Raw genomic sequence first — 21,035 nt, 5'->3', positions numbered from 1 at the left:
AATTTGACTATAAATTCCAGAAGGGATTTTCATTAATATGCACAGAGGCAGGGGAAAAGTGATTAAGAACTACTAAGGTTAAATATTTTTGTCAATATTTTCATACCTTTTGGTAGTATGGACAGGTAGAACAAAATACATACTGAGGGTAAGTTGCATGAATGTCTATCCAGGCTGGCTTTAAGATGCTGATTTCTCACATATTCCTTTTCTATCTTATGTTTCCCCACTCTACTTCTCAACTCCAGAGGTGATTGTTGAGTCAGCTTTGCACAAATGCGTCTTGAAGCCTTTAAAAGACGCCATCAATACCTATCTTAGGGAAATCCACAGCAAAGATGGATCCTTCAAGCTCCTGAAAGAAAACCAGCAAGTCATACAAAACACAACGACCACTGACTTGGGAGTCACCACCAGTGTGCCTGAATCCACATTGCTGGAGAAAATCCTGCACAAATTCACAACCATGCACAAGGCCTACTCTCCAGAGAAAAAGATTAGCATCCTACTGAAGTCCTGCAAACTCATCTACGACTCTATGACTCAGGGAAACCAAGGTACTGTACAACTATCCCAAAACTCCTTCTCTTGCTATGGATATATATATTCTGAATTACAGAAAATCCAACTAGATGTAAAATGACACATTCGAAGCACATTTTACCCACTCCCCAAGAATTCTGAGCAGTGTAGTTTGCCCCTCACTAAGGTACAGTTCCCAGCAACAAATGCAGGGCCCTGAATTTTTTGAAGGGGGAAATGTGCTTCAAATTTACTTTCAAGGTGTAATGTGTGCACACAGTATGACAACTAGTTCTGAACTGTATTGCTAAGCATGTCATAGCTTGTCTGAAGCCACTGCTAAAGTTGCTGGCGGTGTTTGTTAATGGAGACCAAAGCACAAAAGAGATATTTGGACAGGCCCAGGAAATAGTTTCATTCAGCACAGCAGGGGCAGTTGCAGGAATTAGGGTGGTGGTAGCAGCACCTTCTGAAGCAAGCGATGAAAGCATTCAAGAATATTGCGTGTGAGGAAGGCATTTTGTCAAAACATGTTGAGACCCCAGTTGTGTTGGATTAAGCTGGCCTTCCCCAACCTGGTGCCCTCCAGGTATTTTGAACTACAACTCCCATCATCCCCATCCAGCAAGGCCAATGGCTGGGGGTGATGTGATGTGATTTTTACTCCAAAACAGGGGGGGGGGGACACCAGGCTGGGGGAAGGTGAATTAAGCATTTTCCTGCAGTGCTATTCTCTTCTCTGTGGCTGTTATTGGTGACTGTATTTCTGTGGAAAGAGAGACCTTGTGCTCCCTGTTTTGAGCTCTTTTAAAAAATCACAGCAGCCCAGGTAGGGCAGGGAATATCTTTCTTTTTGTAAAGGAATGTAGTAATACTGTACTGACAGAAGACTGGAATACAATAAGACCGGGAAGAATAGGCCTGCTATGTAGCACAGGAAATGCAACTGTGAAATTAAGGTGATAGGCAGCTATGTCTCTGAGTGCCTTTGTGTACATATTCAACTGAAGACCTTGAGAGCCCAGAGATGATGATGATGTGCTATATACCCCACATTCCCTCCAAGTTGCTCAGTCTATTTACATGGTTCTCCTTCACCCTGTTTTATCCTTGCAGCAGTCTGGTGATGTAGGTTAGACTGAGTAATGATGTCTGGCCTAATGCATACCCTCCAACACTTTGAAGCCCAAATCCAGGACGCCATCTTCCCAGATACCGATGTTGGGGTCCGTTAATCAGGCCCAAGCTGCCTTGGTCACTGAAAGGCCAATAAACGCCATAGACAGAGGAGATTCCCATAACCACTCGTTTATTCAGCTGAGTAAAACAGAGCGGACGAGCCACACTCACCAGTGTGATGGTGAAGCCGCCCCAAATAGCCTTTGTTCATACTTTTTATAGGCATCCCCTCTCCCTTTCCCCCTATCGAGGTTCCTTCGCTGATTGAAATAGGACACCCTGCCTGGAGACTTTGAAGGGGAGAGCTGCCTGGCAGAGGGAGGTTTTCCTGAAAATCGCCTAGCAACATTATCTGGTCTTCACATATTTGTGGCTCACCCTCCTAAATTCAAAAGCGGGAAAATCGTGCAAGATCATGGCAGCCAAAATGGCTGCCGTTCTCTCATGATAAAAAACTGGGATGCCCCAGTTTTTCCAGGACACTTGCAAAGTATGCTAAGAATGCAGTAAAGTTCATGGCTGAGTGGGGATTTGAGCTCTACATGTCTGCTCAGAGTTCAACCTAGGTGTAAGTAAGTTTGTATAGGATTGCAGCCTGAATTTCTGTAGGGCTAGTGCACTTCCTGGATAGGGTGATGTCCGAATGATTTGCTTAAAGACGCTTGTAAAGTGTTTCGAGATCCATGAATAGGAGTGGTCTGTTGTTTAGTCATTTAGTTGTGTCCGACTCTTCATGACCCATGGACCAGTGCACGCCAGGCACAACTGTCTTCCACTGCCTCCCACCATGAGTTTGGTCAAACTCATGCTGGTAGCTTCGAGAACACTGTCCAACCATCTCGTCCTCTGTCGTCCCCTTCTCCTTGTGCCCTCCATCTTTCCCAACATCAGGGTCTTTTCCAGGGAGTCTTCTCTTCTCTTGAGGTGGCCAAAGTACTGGAGCCTCATCTTCAGGATCTGTCATTCCAGTGAGCACTCAGGGCCGATTTCCTTCAGAATGGAGAGGTTTGACCTTCTTGCAGTCCATGGGACTCTCAAGAGTCTCCTCCTCCACAAATGATTGATTGATTGATTGAGTGATTGATTGCCTCCTTGTGCCATGGAACCAAGGGAGAAGCAAACCCATGGGCAGAGCCTTCATTCCTTTATGAAGGTCTGGGCAGGGTTCCAATTCCTTTTAACTCTGCATTCAATTATTTAATACCAATTTTCGTCCAAGCGCTGGAGCCCAACCAGAGGCTGATGCTGCAGATAGTTTCCCTAGACTGTAATAGCATAGGGGCTTGTAGCACTGGAGAGGGCTTATTTTTAAGCCTCTTATAGATATTTAGGAAACAAATGTTTTATGTCATTGAAAAATAGAAATAAATGGGGGAGGCAAGCTGGATTTGGAATAAGGCAATTCTACCTTGTACAAGTGAGACGGTTTCCAATGTCATTGAAGCAGCCGCTGAAGGACCTCTGGCTGTTTCTGAGCTCTGTGGTGCAAGCCAGGGGATGAATGTAAAGGAGACAATTGAGTTTGCACAAAATTTCACTCGTTCTCTCTTTCTACCCTCCCTCCCTCCCTCCCTCCCTAAAAACAGAAAATATTGAAATCTTGCATGCATTCCAAGCAATTTCCATATAAAATGCTGGTTTATAAACATTTGGTAGGTTTTTCAAAAGAACTGGAGGAATAGAATCATAGAGTTAAAAGGGATCTTGGAGGCCATCTGCTATAATAAGGCTAGATGCACAGTCCAGGCTGCAACTACAGCATCCCTGACAGATGTCCAACTTCTGCTTTAAATGCCTCCAGGATAGGAGAGCTCAAGACATCCTTATCTGCTTTTGAGAAGCACTTAGTGTTAGGAAGTTTCTCCTGGTGCTCAAGGTGAAATCTGCTTCCTTGCAACTTCCGCCCTTTGGTTCCAGTTCTTCCTCTGGAGGACAAATTTTCAAGGGCCAAGGCCAGTCGCTGGGAGCCGTGGGAAGGGAGGATGCTCGCGCACTCAGATCTTGCTTGCGGGCTTGCCAGAGGCCACTGTGAGGACAAGATGCTGGGCTTGATGGGTCTTTAGCCTCTGGTCTTATGATGCTGGACACAACATTTTTACAGCACATCACTAAAACGAACCCATGATTGATCTATCAGTATAGACAACTCCCCATTTATGCAGGGGCTACATTCCGAGGCACCATACGTTTAAGTGAAAATGTGTATATTTGAAACGCCATTGAAAAAGCCTGCAAACACCTGTTATGCCCCTGCCCCAACCCTTTTTATGACATTTTTGAGTTATTTCCAGGTTTGGCAAGATGTGTGTGAGCACAGTTGCGCACATATCGGATGTCGCTGCCTGTACTAAATATTTGCACAAGTAATAAATACATTGACATCTTTCTCTCTTACTCTTACATCTTTCTCTCTTACTCTTACTGTTTCCCAAAGATGGGAATGACTTGCCAAGCTCTCAAATGGAACCGAACCCACATTCCCAAAGCCCAGCTCACATTTTGGACCATTATAGCAGGGGTTCCCAAATGGTGGCTGGTGGTGTTTCTGTGAATTCACAGTTGGAAACGGGAAACAGCACATCCATCGCATTCAGTATTCATATTGATGATTTGTACCTGCATTTTAATGGCCTCTCTTATTTTTAGCATTGTATTCTGTTGTATTGCAGTCTGAATTTTGTGGAGCACTACAAAACACAATGCACCAGAAATAAAAGAAGCAATACAAATACAATTAGAAATCATAATGCATCTTGCACAGTGCATTACAGTTGCTACAGCAGGGTGCAGGGAGCTAAGTGGTCCATCAAGACCCTTAGCAATTTTCAAGCGGTCTGGCGGGGGCGGGGGTGAGTTTGGGAATCAATGTATTATAGATATTGGATGCCACTTAACTACCCTTCTTACTGAGTGTCCTGCATAGAGCTCCATTTTTTCATGCTCACCCACATTGTCACTTTGCAAGGATCGTATTTAGCGTGCTGGGCCTTTATGGATCTCACCCATGAAGCCGCTGTGGTATTCGCCAAGCTAGGAACTGCTTCATGCAGTTCCACTGACAAGGGATGGATAAAGTCTTGCTTTTGTTGTTTGGTCATTCGCCTCTTCCATTTCCGTAGCAGAAGAGGATATTTCTTTTTGCAGTTTTCATATGCGAGGCTTAAATTGCCTCTGAAGCTGTCTTTCACTATTTATGCTAATTTCTGATCATAGCTAATGCGGATGTGGAAAAGAGAATGAGAGATAGTTATGATGTAAATAGGATTCCCCACCCCCACCCCACCCTGCATTGATTTTACAGGCACATTACCAAAACAACAAAACCACACACCCCAGTTGAACTCAGGTGTAAAAATGCTTGTAGAATGCCAGGTGCTGATGAAGATGTCAATCATGGTGGGAGGCAAAAATATTCAGTCCTTTGGATTACGTGTTCCTCATGTTTACTAGCGTAGATACTAAGTCTGCAGTGCATTGTGGGGCAGAAGAATGATGGGCCTGGCTTTTAAGGCTTCTGGGTTCTCATAGGGAGGACAAGCAACTGCAGAAAAGGGAGAGGTTTCAGAGAGGCATGTGCTGTGTACACCATTTAGGAACAGATTACCGTATTTTTTGCTCTATAAGATTCACTTTTTCCCTCCTAAAAAGTAAGGGGAAATGTGTGTGCGTCTTATGGAGTGAATGCAGGCTGTGCAGCTATCACAGAAGCCAGAACAGCAAGAGGGATTGCTGCTTTCACTGCGCAGCGATCCCTCTTGCTGTTCTGGCTTCTGAGATTCAGAATATTTTTTTTCTTGTTTTCCTCCTCCAAAAACTAGGTACGTCTTGTGGTCTGGTATGTCTTATAGAGCGAAAAATACAGTAAGCAGACTTTTGCCGAGTCCACCTAGTTCAGCATTGGACTACTGCAATGCACTCTACGTGGGGCTACCTTTGAAGGTGACTCGGAAACTACAACTAATCCAGAATGCGGCAGCTAGACTGGTGACTGGGAGCGGCCGCCGAGACCATATAACACCGGTATTGAAAGACCTACATTGGCTCCCAGTATGTTTCCGAGCACAATTCAAAGTGTTGGTGCTGACCTTTAAAGCCCTAAACGGCCTCGGTCCAGTATACCTGAAGGAGCGTCTCCACCCCCATCATTCTGCCCGGACGCTGAGGTCCAGCGCTGAGGGCCTTCTGGCGGTTCCCTCATTGCGAGAAGCAAAGCTACAGGGAACCAGGCAGAGGGCCTTCTCGGTAGTGGCGCCCACCCTGTGGAACGCCCTTCCAGCAGATGTCAAAGCGATAAACAACTACCTGACATTCAGAAGACATCTTAAGGCAGCCCTGTTCAGGGAAGTTTTTAACGTGTGATTTTACTGTATTTTTGGTTTTTATGGAAGCCGCCCAGAGTGGCTGGGGAGGCCCAGCCAGATGGGCGGGGTATAAATAATAAATATTATTATTATTATTATTATTATTATTATTATTATTATTATTATCTACCCAGACTGTCAGCAGCTATCCATGGTCCTGCAGCAGAGGTCCTTCACATCACCTGCAACCTGTCCATTTAACTGGAGATGCTTCACAGCAGTTTCTATATGAAACACAAATGGCTTTGGCCTGGTCTGCACATATTGCAACAGAAATGAGGAGGCAGTTGGATGGGCAGTACTATCTGAGACTGTAGTTGAGGGGTGTCACAATTTTAATGCACCTCTTCCTTTAAAGTTCCCTGCAAACACAACATAGTAGCAAAGGGATGGAATGTTTTATTTCTCTCTGTTGTGCTGGTATTCTATTTGCAGGGATATTTTTTGGAGGAGTTTTCAGAACTGTGAACTGCCACCTCTGGTCTGAAATAGGGATGTTGGAAATGGAAGCAGAAATTGTCAGTGTTTGCTTATTCATCCCATGTCTGGAATGGAAATCAGCCTTGCAAATATGGATGCTATTTGCTGTTATTGTTTAAAGCCTGCAAACAATACATAATTGGTTACTCACAGTAACCCCCGCTCCCTACACATTGCATTTCCTTTGCCTTGAAATGAATGGTGTGCAACAGTGTAGTTAATTGTGCGGACAGAGAGATAGATAATGTAGTTCTTGTCAGAAGCCAAAGTGCAGTGGAATGGAAACACTTCTGAGTATTGGAGCAGAAATCGACGTCTTCTTACACCCCTAGTCTGAACTGATACCAACTCATCCCCCTCTTCATATGTTGACCATCCTTTATCAGCAAGTTCATTGATCACATGTGACCTCGAGTTACATACGCTTCAGGTTACATACGCTTCAGGTTACAGACTCCGCTAACCCAGAAATAGTACCTCGGGTTAAGAACTTTGCTTCAGGATGAGAACAGAAATCGTGCTCCAGGTGCGCAGCAGCAGCAGGAGGCCCCATTAGCTAAAGTGGTGCTTCAAGTTAAGAACAGTTTCAGGTTAAGAACGGACCTCCAGAACGAATTAAGTTCTTTACCCGAGGTACCAAAGCTACAGGGAACCAGGCAGAGGGCCTTCTCGGTAGTGGCGCCCACCCTGTGGAACGCCCTTCCAGCAGATGTCAAAGCAATAAACAACTACCTGACATTCAGAAGACATCTTAAGGCAGCCCTGTTCAGGGAAGTTTTTAACGTGTGATATTTTACTGTATTTTTGGTTTTTATGGAAGCCGCCCAGAGTAGCTGGGGAGGCCCAGCCAGATGGGCAGGGTATAAATTATTATTATTATTATTATTATTATTATTATTATTATTATTATTACCACTGTAGATATATTTCAGTTCCAATCTTTATGCCAGGAAAACAGCTGCAGATAAGTTCTCATATAGTCACTGATGAGAGATTTAAATTATTGGAGACACTTAAACTGAAACTACATTGTGGCTCCTCTTCTTCTTCTTCTTCTTCTTCTTCTTCTTCTTCTTCTTCTTCTTCTTCTTCTTCCTCCTCCTCCTCCTCCTCCTCCTCCTCCATGACTAAATTCAGAATACAGTACCCCATATGTACCTTTTGACTTATTTAGGCATCTTGAGTTATTGGAATCATAGAATTGCAGAGTTGGAAGGGACACAAAGGGTCATCTGTTCTGACCCCCTGCAGTGCCTGGCTAGTTGATTAATTAGTTGATTATTTCCAGTTCTCGTAGCAATGCATATATTATAACTGTTATCGCTTACCAGCCTTTATAATACATGCAGGCAAGGGACAAGGGTGAAATTGCAAAAATTGCAAAGTGATCATTTGGAGAAATGTTACCTGTTCTTATTACCAGCTCAGCAAGGGAACACAGCTTAGGAACAACAGCCATATAATGTCAAGCAAAGGAAAAGCATTGCAATGGAAAGAGTTAGCTCTTGACTGATCTAGAAGGCCTGCTATACACACATATCAGAATAATATGGAGAAATTCTGGGGTGGCAGATAGGGGACAGTACCGTTTCAGACTGCGGGTGAGTTATTATGCGTGCGCCATAGACATTTACCTATTTCACTATAGTGGCTTTCCTCTTTGACATTCTTAAACACATCTGTTTGGTCACTGTGAGAACAGAATGTTGGACTAGATGGACTACTGGCCTGATCCACCAGGCTGCTCTTACATTCTCTTGTTCAGGTTCCCCTAAACAAAGGAAATTTTCTTAATCTGTGGTGATTATGTGTTTAGAGAATCAAGTAAAGATGTATTGCAAGGAAGAAATAAGTTTATTAGGCTTCTAGAACGAATATGGAAGAGTTAGTCTGTCTAATTCAAGTACAGCTTGACCATCCTTAAGCATTACATGTTCCCTGCTTCCCCTTGTACAGAGGCTACAAACAGTATCATCTTAATGTAACTGAGCAGATAGGAAAAGTTGTATCTGTGACGTTCTGATATAAGACCTTTCTAGAGTTAATGTAAGAAATTCATAGGTGATTGATGCATACTTTGGCTGGTAGAATCAACTCTCTACATCAGGCCCAATCCAGATGGCCACTTAACATTTCACCAAAAAAGAGGAAACGTGTAACCAAAAAAAGAGGACAAGAGAGGATTCAGATCTGCATAAATTTCCATGTGCTAATACATCTGTATGCACACTTATACATAATTACTATAAAGAGAAATACATCTCACTATAGTAGATAAAACTGACCCGGTGACATGCATACTAGGGTTATAACTTTTTTACAACCTCATGTTGTAGCTTAGTTAGATGAACTTTTGCCTAAAAACAAAAGGATGATCTGTCATTTCCAAAGCTTTTGAAAAAAGGTCACCTCAAAATCAGTAAATCAATTTTTGTATTTGCAACTATATAATGCATTATGTAATGTGCATAGCGTACATAATACAATGTACATATAATACAATGTACATCACTTCTTATTGCTTAGAATAAGACAAGGTTGCAGTTTTATCCTCCAATACAGTTTTAGGAAGTTCCAGACAGCTGTAAAATAGTCCCATAAACAGTCCCATAAACTTTTTTAAAGTGCTAATACTTATGAGTAGTATATACGGTGATTACAGCTTTTCATTTCAGGGTGGCCTTTTTTCACAATTCAGAAGAATTAGAACCTTTTTCAGTGTTTCTAAGCAAAAGTTCATCCCTTTATGATACAGGGAATTGTTCTTTTGAGGGGAATCCAAAAAGGTGTAACCGTAGCGCATACCGGCTTGGTCTGCAGTCTAGGTGCTGACTGTTGATGGGCAATTTCAGGACCCTCCCTGCTCCCCTTGCTTTATATTTAAACTGGACAGCCCTGTGAATAGAGAACTGTTCTCAGTGAAGTAGAAGTAGAAGAAGAAGAGTTTGGATTTGATATCCTGCTTTATCACTACCCTAAGGAGTCTCAAAGCGGCTAACAATCTCCTTTTCCCTTCCTCCCCCACAACAAACACTCTGTGAGGTGAGTGGGGCTGAGAGACTTCAGAGAAGTGTGACTAGCCCAAGGTCACCCAGCAGCTGCATGTGGAGGAGCGGAGACGCAAACCCGGTTCACCAGATTACAAGTCTACCGCTCTTAACCCCTACATTATTATTTCTTCCATTTATACACTGCCTTTCATCGATCAAGAACACAGGGCAGTTCACAACAATAAAAGCAATAACACAACCAGCACAAGCATTTTTAAAATGAAAGGTTTAAAGCATGGCAATACAACAGCAAACAGATCAATACAAGTGACCCCACACAAAATGTCAGAGCATCCTATTAGCCTGGCTGAATAAATGGCCACTCTAAGCCAGATCTGAAGGAATGCGTTGGCCATATTAACTGCTGATCCTGCCGTTTCATCAATGCCTACTTCTTGCAGCTAAATTCGGCCCTCCATCCACACCAACCTGAGACTTCCTCAGTACCAGAAACTGCAATACTGTACAAAGGAAACATTTTGCCAAAACACCCACTGAACAATGAAGCCTTTTTAAATGTTTGACAACCTGGCTGTGTGTTTTTTGCACAGCAGGAAACATGACTCTCATAACGTGCAGAGCCCAGCTAATAACAGCATAAGATTTTGTTTATAAAGAGAGTCTTAGCACTCAAGCGTTCCACCACTTTGTTTTAACTGAACTGGCTTTCCCTTTCTACATATATTCTCTGGTTTACTTAAAGTTTATTTATTTTTTGATGAGGGAACAGAAGAATATTTATATAAGGCTCCAGCTGAGTATAACCGTCAGCTTCAAATAAAACCCCTGTTGACTTTGCCTGACATATAAGGAAATGTGTTTCATAGGAAATACTTGCATCAAGCCAATGGCCACAAGCTCATGCACAGCTAAGCATGTTTAAGCGTATTGATTTGAATAGACTAAAGTGCGCTTAAACATGGGGTAGAATGTGGCCAGTGAGAATAAAGGGAAGCCTATCTTCTATCACGGCAGCAAATTCACGGTGGCAATAATTTTAAAGGACCTTCAACATTTGGTCTTTTAGAGATGGATGGCTGTAATAGTAGTGCATGGAAGAAAATGACTGTGAACCCTGCAAACAGAAATTGAAGGTTGCTTTTGATGTTATTTTTCTTAATACATAACTCTCAAAACGTTTATAAGGAAATAACACACACTTTTGGAATGTGCAAAGGTGTGGATGAAAAACTTTCACATACACACTGAGATTCCTAAAGCATATCCACCATTTGTGTGTCTCAGATTTGCATCTGACCATTCACACATTACAAACGATAGATTCAGACTATCCATTTCTCCTTTCTTGCATTGGCTTACACAACTGCTCCTGGGCCATTGAAGGGGTCATTTGCATGACAGAGTTGTTCCAGATCATGCTTTTTCCTTTTTCTTTTTAGCAAGCACTGATTGTAGAAATCCCCTGTACATCAGACTTTTTCATATAAGGTGGAGGCTCATTGCAGGCAGGTTGAGGATGGTGTGGGTATTTGCTCCCTTGGACCAGCCAGCACAGGATTTGGTTGGAACCAGGATGGTGGGCTAGATGGCCTTTGGCCTCATCCAACAAGGCTTCCCTCATGCTCTTAAATTCATTCCAAAATACGATTTTCCAAAATATGGTTCTTTCTCACAGTAATGAAGCCACCGGGAGAGTATGAAAACCTGTACTGCTGGCAAATTCATTTGCACATTTACATCTTCATCAGTCCTGTTTCCTAATCTGCGATTTGGCAGCTATGAAGCACAGCTGCTCTACAAAATCTGTGAGAAGGACTGATTTGCACATTAACCTAGGCTAATGCAGGTTGTGCATGGTGGGGGCCAACTGTTGGGCCCCTGTGCCTTCTCTTCTCTTCTCTTCTCTTCTCTTCTCTTCTCTTCTCTTCTCTTCTCTTCTCTTCTCTTACTACATGTTGGTTTTGAATGTTGAAATCAGCTCTTAGCCTGCTCGGTTGTGTTATCTGAATAGGCCTCTTCTTCTTTCAGGGAAGCTTTACGGGGCAGATGACTTCCTCCCGGTGCTCATGTACGTACTCGCCCGCAGCGACCTGCCAGAGGTGCTTCTGAATGTGGAGTACATGATGGAACTCATGGACCCTGCACTGCAGCTGGGTGAAGGTATGAAAGACCTCCTTTGTGGCAGAGGGAGGAGCGAGGGAGGAGGTTCGCAAGGGCACACCACTGGCAGAAATGAGAATAAGCTGCCCAGCAACCATAATTGTAAATGTTTGTCCCAACTTTACATCTGCTCTTCGGCTGGTGGCCAATGGCAGGGCCGGCACCAGAGGACATTTGCCAAGGCCACTATCCTAACATTGGTTGTGTTTCTACTTTGTACAGAGTATGCAGAAGGATCAAATGCAGCCTAAGAGACTTATTCTGATTATCAATTAAATCTGTATACTGCCCTTCATTCATAGATCTCAGGGTGGTTCACAACATAAAATTACAATGTATAAAGCCCAAAGTAGATAATAAAAATAGGAACAACCGCAAACCAATAATCCCTCCTCCCACATTTAAAAGGATGACAATCAGCCAAAGGCCTGGTTGAAGAGAAACATTTTCTCCTGGTGCCTAAAGCTGCATGATGAAGGCACCAGGTGAGCCTTCCTGGGGAGACCATTGGACAAGCAGGGAGCCACTGCAGAAAAGACCCTTCTCATGTTGGCACCCTCCGGACTTCTTGTGGAGGAGGCACACAAAGAAGAATGATCTCAGAGGATGATCTCATGGTCCAGGTCTGTTCATATGAGCAGTGGTGGTCCTTTAGGTATTGTAGTCCTGAGCTGTTTAAAGCTTTATAGGTCAAAACCAGCACTTTGAATTTGACCCAGAAACTAATGGGCATCCAGTGCATTTGGGCCAGGATTGGCGTCATGTGCTAAAACTGTCTTGTCCCAGTGAGCAACCTGGCCACTGAATTCTGCACCAGCTGAAGTTTCCGAACTATTTTCAGAGGCAGCCCTACGTATAACGCATTGTAGACTACTTCTTCTGGCTCTTTAAGGTTGTGAAGGTCCCACTCAGGGTGCCATCCTAGAGCCACCAAGATCCCCCCTTACTCTTTTTATTTGTTCATTCTTCATCTCCTGAGATCTACAGCCATGATCACAAGAGGCCACTGGGAGCGCCAGATTCACATGACAGCAGATGGCCCTTGGATGGTGGATGTGGGAATGCTTTTGGTTTGCACAACAGTTTGATTGTGTGACATAGGTTTTTGGGCTGTTATACCAGAGCCACTTCATACATTGACCTATAGTGGCAGAGAGAGAGAGAGAGAGAGAGAGAGAGAGAGAGAGAGAGAGAGAGAGAGAGAGAGAGAGAGTGCTACCAATCAGGAAATGATTCTGGGACCTTTTGCATGCACAACATGTTCTCTGCCACTGAGTGAGCTTTCCCCCTCTCTTCTTTTGTGTGACCTTAACACTATACTCAAGGTTTTGAGGAGGAAGGCATAACTGGGCAGACAAAAGGAACTACTTCTTCACACACAGTTAAACTACAGAATTCCCTGCCACAAAATGGAGTGATTTCCTTCAACTTGGGTGGCTTTGAAAGGGGATTTGACAAGTGTTTGGAGGATAAGACTTGTTGGCTACTGGCCATAATGGCTTTATATTACCTTCAGAATCAAAGGCAGTATGCTTCTGTATTCCAGTTTCTGGGGAGCACAAGTATCAGAGTACCACAACACTCCTGTCCTGCTTGCTGACCTCATAGGAGTCTAGTTGGCCACTGGGAGAGAAGGATGCTGGACTAGGTAGACCTTTGGTCTGATCCACCAGGACTCTTCTCGTGTTTCCATTAGGGATGTCAAAGGATTCCAATTTGCTCCGCATGGGGGAGCAAGCCTATCCATTTCGGACCACCAGACCCATGCCCAGAACATAGATATGTGGAATTTCCCATATGATGAACTGATGTATGCTAGGGTCTGGCAACATGCTCAAAAGATAGTCCAAGGACTGCCTTCTGTCTTTTAAAAAGTTTTACAGCTGCCTGAAGCAGCTAGTAACTTCACTGTGTCTGCGTGGTAAAAAAAAAGGCCTTTTGAAATGCTCATAGGAAGCCACTGTGCATCATAATGTGCCGTCCCTTCCTGGGAAATCATACGGAGAAGATGGCTACCTTTTCTTCTGTATATTGTGTCCTTGGGTAGCCTTACAAGGATGTTATGGGTTTTTTAAAAAGAGTTTGAAAAAGAAAATCTGCACATAAGTTGGACAGACCAGCCCATTTATTATTACTATTTTGCATATAGGAGAAAGCAACATGGGACAGAAATAGGCCGATTTGCCTATCTATGCCTTCCATCGCAGGCAAAGAAGAGTTGAGTGTATATTTATGACGACAACAACAACAGAGTATAATTAAGGCCAATTACTAAAAAATAAATATATCTGGCTGTTCCTCTAAGGAGCTCCGAATAGGATACGATGGGCTCCTCTGAAATGTGGTATTCCATCTAGATTTGGCTAGATCCCAGGCTTGATTAGTTGTAAAGACAGAACAGCATCAAACACCTTCATGCAGCACTTTTGCAGGAGCACCACAGCAGGGCTGGACACCCAGTTTTTTAATTGAGGCAGTGCCTGTTCTGCCCCCACCTCCATGTCCTTCAGGAACTGGTTGCCCCACCAACACATCAGTCTGTATATCTTTGAAGACCAAGGTTTCTGGGAGGGCTTTAATTGTCGCACTGATGAAAAGTGCTGTATCTTTAGTAACTTGCCACCTGGTCATATGCCCCAGAGATCCCCAAGGACACTTGCGCAAATAAATAGGTCCCTTTGACAGTGTTGCTGCCTAGGTAATAAAAGCCTAGCGATGCCCCCGAAGGGAGCAGAACAACATGCATTTGGAAAGATATTGTTGTGAATGGTTGCAGTGCTTATTTTGCATACGTTTGGAGTTTTGCATAGAAAGGCCATAGTTCAGCCTTCCCCAATCTGGTGCCCTCCAGCTGTTTCAGAGTATTATCCCCATCGTCCTCAGCCATTGGCCCTGATGGCTGTGGATGATGGGCATCATAGTCTAGGGCTCCTGGTTGTGGGAGGCTGTCACAGATTGCACCTCTTACATTTCATGACCTTTTGGCCTTGTTGTTGATGCCATTAATCGCTCTACACCTCTGTCTCTGTGTGTGCACAGGTAGCTCTCAGATGGTGTGCAATCTACCCCATGAAAGCTCATCACACTGTAAACGCCCCATTGAGTTCAGTGGGGCTTGCTTAAATGCGTGGGGCTGCGCTGTAAATCTGCCAGCGTACGCTGTTCTGCTCCAGGTCCTTTGCTGTTGTTGTTTCACTGCAGCAGCCTAACCCAGCTACCCTTCAGGGGAAACTTAAGTGAGTCTCCAAACACATCAGCTGCTGCGTTTTAAGAGCAATCTGTTCTTCTGAAAATATTGTTCTCCAGTGAAATGTCAGCCAAATTTATTTACAGTGCAATCCTAAGCTGTCCACTCAGAACTTGTAAGTCCCATTGAATTCAATATATCCATAGAAATTGGCATATGCAATGTTTCCGGTGGTGCGTTCTCTCTCTCTCTCTCTTTTGCTACCCCCCGTGTGGGCAGGTAGTGGTGGCATTTGTCTTTAATGGGTTCAACCTGGGCACAGTTTAGGCAAATACATACATGGGGGAAGTCCCTTTGATTATAACAGGATAGATAATTATGTGCTTAACTTTTTTTCTTTTGGATTCAGTGGGGCTTAATTTGTGATCAGATATGCTTCTTATTATTTAGGGTTTATTAAAATCATTCCCCTCCCCTAAAAGCAGTACAGCAGGCTTTAAAATGCAGCTGGCAAAATTAGGGCTGCCTGTGATATTTAGTTGTTGCATCAAATTGGTTAGATTGGCCAAAAATATTTGAGCTTTTGAGGTGTTCCTAATTTATCAGGCAGTAGATTTAAAAATAAAATAAAGTCATTAATTGTTTTTTAGACAAGTGTTGACAAAAAAATGTTGAGTGGCTAGAGTTCATTAGCCTCCTCTCTTGCCAAGGAGAGGGTGCTTCTGCTGAGGAGAATTATTCTTCAACACCTAATAATAAAAAATCCAAAAATTATTTCCTTCAGAAATATTGTTTTATTCACCTGCTGCTTTGGCATTAGTTCAGCAATCAGTCTATTAATTAAGTTGATTAATTTAATCAGCGAAAATGTTCACAGTTAATGGACTTGAAGTGCAATCACTTGCGTTTCTACTCAGAAGTAGAAAAAATAGGACTTACTCCCAGGTAAGTGGGACCTCTGGGTATAGGCTGGTGTAATAATAATAATAATAATAATAATAATAATAATAATTGATTGCAGCCTTACTCCCAGGAAACCGTGTACAGGATTGCAATATTTGAGCCTTTTTAGTCAACTGACTAAATACAACTCTAATTATAATTCAGACAAATAGAATTCAAGAAGGATCAGACCCACCTCTCTAGTAGGAATTGCTAGATCTTGGAAGATTCTTATCCAGATTCCGTAAATAACATAACAGATAATCTGTTGGATTGTGAACAGCTTCTGCAACGGCAAAAGCACACACACACACACACACACACACACACACACACTCCACTTCACGTGTGCAAAGAAACTAGCACAATGTTATTAGCAAATGGGTAGATGGGCACTAAATTACTATTTAAGAAGGAAGAGCTCTAACAATGGAGAGAAGAAATACTTGGGATGCGGAATTTTGCAAAACATCTGCCAAAGGGGAATGTTTGTACCTCTTGAGTTAGATGGAACTGGAAGGAACCAGAAAGTGGAGTGCTAATTAGGTACAACTAGTGGCAAGCTGCATGATAAGGTGATGTTCCTTGTACTATTTTGAATAGCAGATTGTGCAAGGATAAACCAATCTATCTTCCTGCAACTCCGTTGTTGGTTCCAGAATTGTATGTTGCTTGGGTGCCATCTGCTGGCCACTTCCAATGATAGTAATATTTTGATATTTGCGTTTTCAGTCGGTCATTAACCATCATGTCTCCCTTTAAGGATTCAGGTTCCCCTCCTCTCCTGGCATCATGGGCATAGGCAAGGGGCTGCCCCTCCCTAAATCAATAAAAATATATAAAAATACATAACTAACTGAGGGCCTGTCCCCCCAACAAAAATCCTAGCTACGTCCATGCCTGGCACATAGCAACATATCTACCTACGCCAGCCAGAATAATTGCTTTTCTTGCTACCTTTATTCTCAATGACTGTCTCATGGATATTAGTGGTGATGGCAGCAGCGGCAGGTGCCTGTAACTTATCCTTGCCCAACTAAGCTTCCTTTGCAGGGACTGGCACCATCATTCAGCAACAGTAAAATATGCAATGAGGCGGCAAAGCACTTTGTATTTTATAGCAGCTGTATTCTGCAACCTATAAAGACTGGTGTTTTATCGCAGGTGTATTCTGCAACCTTTTCTTGATGAAATACAATGCATTAGTGGTGGCCCCTCAATGGCGACCAACCAAGGTCCATAGCAAGGTCAAGGAAGGGAAACCTTAAAGGGCAGGAGGGTGGGAAACAGGAGCAGCTGGCGGCAAAAAGAGGGAGATCCCCGGCCATGCCTGCATTAAATAGGGCAGGTCATGCCCCCTCAGCCAGCCGATTGGCTAGCCAGGGGGTGACGCAGCCAGGGATTCCCCCAATCAGGCACGTGGTGGGGGCATGAAGCCCGTAGCACCACCTCCTTTGCAGGGCGGAAGTGGCTATGTCAGAAATTCTTTTGCATTTCAGGGGTTTGGACTAGATGACCCTTGGGGTCCCTTCTAACTTTACAATTCTATGATCACATATAACCTCCCCCATCGCATCATGAACACAGGTAAACTTGAATGCACAATACAAAGGATGCCTAGAGGGGTCCTGTGTTGCATGAAGCAGTACAAAATCAAGACCAAGTGGTTTGGGCTCTTTAACTTTTTTTCTTTTTCTTTTTTTGTTAGGCTCCTACTATTTAATCACTACTTATGGGGCGGTAGAGCTTATCAAGAGCTATGATAAGATCACAGTCACTCGGCAGCTGAGCTCAGAGGTCCAAGATTCCATTCACCGCTGGGAGAGAAGGAGAACGCTTAACAAAGCCCGGGCTTCCCGATCATCTGTTCAGGTTAGCAGATAAATAAATGAAGGAAAGCAGTTACAGATAGGTAGCTGTGTTGGTCTGCCATAGTCAAAACAAAAAAATTCCTTCCAGTAGCACCTTAAAGACCAATTAAGTTAGTTCTTGGTATGAGCTTTCGTGTGCATGCACATTTCTTCAGAAGGAAAGCAATCTATCTTAACTTCATTATTCATTAACTTACAAATGTAATAAGCAGAGGCCACAAATCACATTAGTGAGGATGAAATTGGCATCCTAGCTTACTTCAGCTTGTTGGTTTATTATTTGTAAGCTGCGATGAGAGCCTGTGGTTTAGGGTGGCACGCATACATTTCAGAGAGAAAGAGAAGCTAATTTTAAGTTCAAAGGCAGTTTTCAGCATCTTGTCCTTCAACCACATGGTGGCAGCAAAGCTCCCTTTTGCTGCAGGAATAAAATACCTTATTGGCTCTCTTCACCAGAACCAAGGCTGTGTACTCACTATGCCTTTAAAGCACAGCCTTTGCTTCGAGGAATTCTGGGCACTCTTTGTTTGTTGTAAACAAAGCATACGCCATACCCTATTCCCCGGCCTCAAGAGATTTACAGTTGGGAGAGAGTCCCTCAGATACTTGGCATAACGTGCCAACTCATAGTCCCATCTTCGGCCCAATACATTTAAAGAGTTGATTGAGAGACCCTTACTCCCCTCACAGAACTACAGTTTCCAAAGTGGTTTAACAGGCAGTCTTTTCTCCCTAGGAAACTCTGAGAATTATATCTCTGTGAGGAAAATGGGGGCCTCTAGTCGTGACAACTCTCAACACCCTAAACAAACTGTGGGTCCCAGGGTTCTTTAAGGGAAGCCATGATTTAAAAGTACAGCACAGATTGGGCCTCAGTCATCCCTTCTACAGGCTGAAGGTGTCTAATTCCTTCAAACTTTCTACATGACAGCCATTCGGATATTTGACAGTGACTGTGGTACCTCTTAATCATCTAAGCTAAACAAACCTAACTCTTTCAACTTTCCTTTATAGGACTTGATATCCAGGCCCTTCGCCATCTTCACAGCCTTTATTGCTCATCAATAGTATGTTGTTGATTATGATGATAGATTCGCAGTATCTATTAGTGATCACTATCTATCAACTGTCATTTTAATATCTATGGATAACATAACCCACACTCCTTGTTTCCAGGATTTCATCACAATCTCCTTTATGGAGGCTGAGGCGAACACCAGGACGCTGGCCTACCGAACTGACTCAACAACGCACCAGCTGAACCAGCAGTGCGCTGAGAAATTCGAAGTCCCAGAGCCTCAGAACTATGGGCTGTTTGTTCAGGTTGAGGACAAGAACCTGCGGCTAGATGATGACGCCCTTCCTCACCGCATCAAATCCCACCTTCTGAGCAAAGAGCCCAAGCCGACTTTCCATTTTATTTATAAGGAGGTGGGCGGAGAGGAACCACCGGTTCCCATTATCAAGGACCCAGATGTTTTATAACAGCCAAGCTGTTCTCTTGTAGCAGACTCATTCAAACAGCCGTGGCATTTTTCATTTCAAAACTTCCTGATCTCCACCAGGTCACAGGAGCACAGCAAAGTGCATCTTCTGAGCGGAATGGTGATGGTCGAAAGCCTATGCAAATCTTCATCTGGGGCATTTCTTCAGCAGAATTTATTTTCCACAGTAAATTGAATATTCCAAGCAGCTTTCACTCTTGGAGCGGGGTGGGGGAGGGGTGTGGACTTGAACAATTCAGAACCTTAAAACGTGAGCAAATGATGTAACTTATGTGACAGCTGCCCTGGTACAAAGTAGGTAGGTTTGTGGTTATGGGCAAATGGCAATATATCCATCCACCCAGTTATCAAATCAACAGTATTATCAGAGAAGATCCGCCAAAGAAAATTCAAATAGTCTTCCTTGTAGTAGTAAAAAAAGATAATAAAGTGAATGTATGTGGCGTCCTTTCCTTTCCCATCCAAGGAAACAAACTTGGGACCAGCTTGCTGTTTCATGCAAACCAAGTATTCATGGTTTGTTTCTCGCCTAACAAATCATGACGATAATAATTATAATTTTATTATTTACACCCCACCCATCTGGCTGGGTTTCCCCAGCTACTCTGGGCTGCTTAAAGCATATCTAAAAACATAATAAAAACATCAGGCCTTAAAAACTTCCCTAAAGAGGGCTGCCTTCAGATGTCTTCTAAAAGTCAGATAGTTGTTTATTTCGTTGACATTTGAAGGAAGGGTGTTCCACCGGGTGGGCACCACTACCGAGAAGGCCCTCTGCCTGGTAAGCCAAGCAACAAACCATAAGTGGTATTTCGCACCAAATGGCTTGTTTTCCTGGTTTGTTTTATCTCTATTCAGGAAATAAGGGGTAGGGGAGGAGCACCATGAAGACTTTTGAATAGCATATACTAGCACAAATCTTTGCATTAAACAGATCATAATTTGAGCTATGGTTTAACGTGACATGTGAACCACTTTTGACAAGACTCCAACATTTCCCACCTAACCCTCCACAGTGATAGGGCAGACCCTGGATATAAAAGTTATGTTAAAAGAGTGCTCCCCCGCCCCCGGGTATTTCTTTCCTACTCTTCCTTGTAACATTTAGTTCAGGAATAGGGAGAATTTGACCCTTCAGAGCTTGCTAAACTACACTTCCCATCAGCCTTAGCAAGCATGGCCAATGGCCAGAGATGATAGGAATTATAGTTCAGAAACATCTGGAGGGCCAGAGGTTCCACACAACCAATTTAGTTGGAAAAGAAACGTGTGAAATGATTATGTCCATTGCTCCAGCTTTGCCTTGCATCATTGGCTGTTGGTGACAGAGCAGCATGTGGTACAGTGATTCCATGTGGCTTTTTCACAAGCAAAAGACACAGAGCTGACACACGTGTAGAAACGATGAGGGTTTTTTAATTATTCCACCGAGGAGACAAATCAGAATTGAGAATCAGATCACACAGTGTGATGGAAATGTTTTCGTCTTGAATCCACATCGAAGTCACTTCTCTTTACCTTCCACGAACATCCCACCTAACAGTTTAAGTGCAGGCAGTTTTACACGGAGCGAGGGAGGCAGAAGTAGAGGAAGAGAAAGGTGCACAGAGAAAGTGGCGACAAAGAGAGACTTGAGAAGCAACAGCCAGTTATGGGAATTCTGTGTTCTGTAACAATGAAAGCGAAATGTTCGGAGTTAAAATTGGAGGGCTGGGGCTGGGGGGGGGTCTGTGTAACACCATATGCAGCTTTTGAGATGCTACTGCTGAGATTTGCTTAGCTTAGCATTATGTGCATATTCTTCTGCTGTTGGTCAC

At 43.4% G+C, this 21,035-nt stretch overlaps 1 protein-coding gene across 3 annotated transcripts in view; it reads left to right on the top strand.

The window, feature by feature from the left end:
* RIN3 (Ras and Rab interactor 3) overlaps positions 1 to 20,261 on the top strand; it is a 70,007-nt gene extending 49,746 nt beyond the window's left edge. For 2 of the 3 annotated variants that reach the window (XM_081910071.1, XM_081910072.1), the window contains 4 exons: positions 249 to 557; positions 11,582 to 11,713; positions 17,551 to 17,714; positions 18,890 to 20,261. In XM_081910071.1, coding sequence (XP_081766197.1) covers positions 249 to 557; positions 11,582 to 11,713; positions 17,551 to 17,714; positions 18,890 to 19,198 — 914 coding nt within the window. In that variant the 3' untranslated portion in view covers positions 19,199 to 20,261. The other variant, XM_081910073.1, reaches the window with a different exon arrangement.
* The last annotated feature ends 774 nt before the right edge of the window (positions 20,262 to 21,035 follow it).

The sequence above is a fragment of the Podarcis melisellensis genome, assembly GCF_964234715.1.
Source record: "Podarcis melisellensis genome assembly, chromosome: 1".
Taxonomy (NCBI): domain Eukaryota; kingdom Metazoa; phylum Chordata; class Lepidosauria; order Squamata; family Lacertidae; genus Podarcis; species Podarcis melisellensis.
This window is presented reverse-complemented; position numbering and strand designations above follow the sequence as displayed.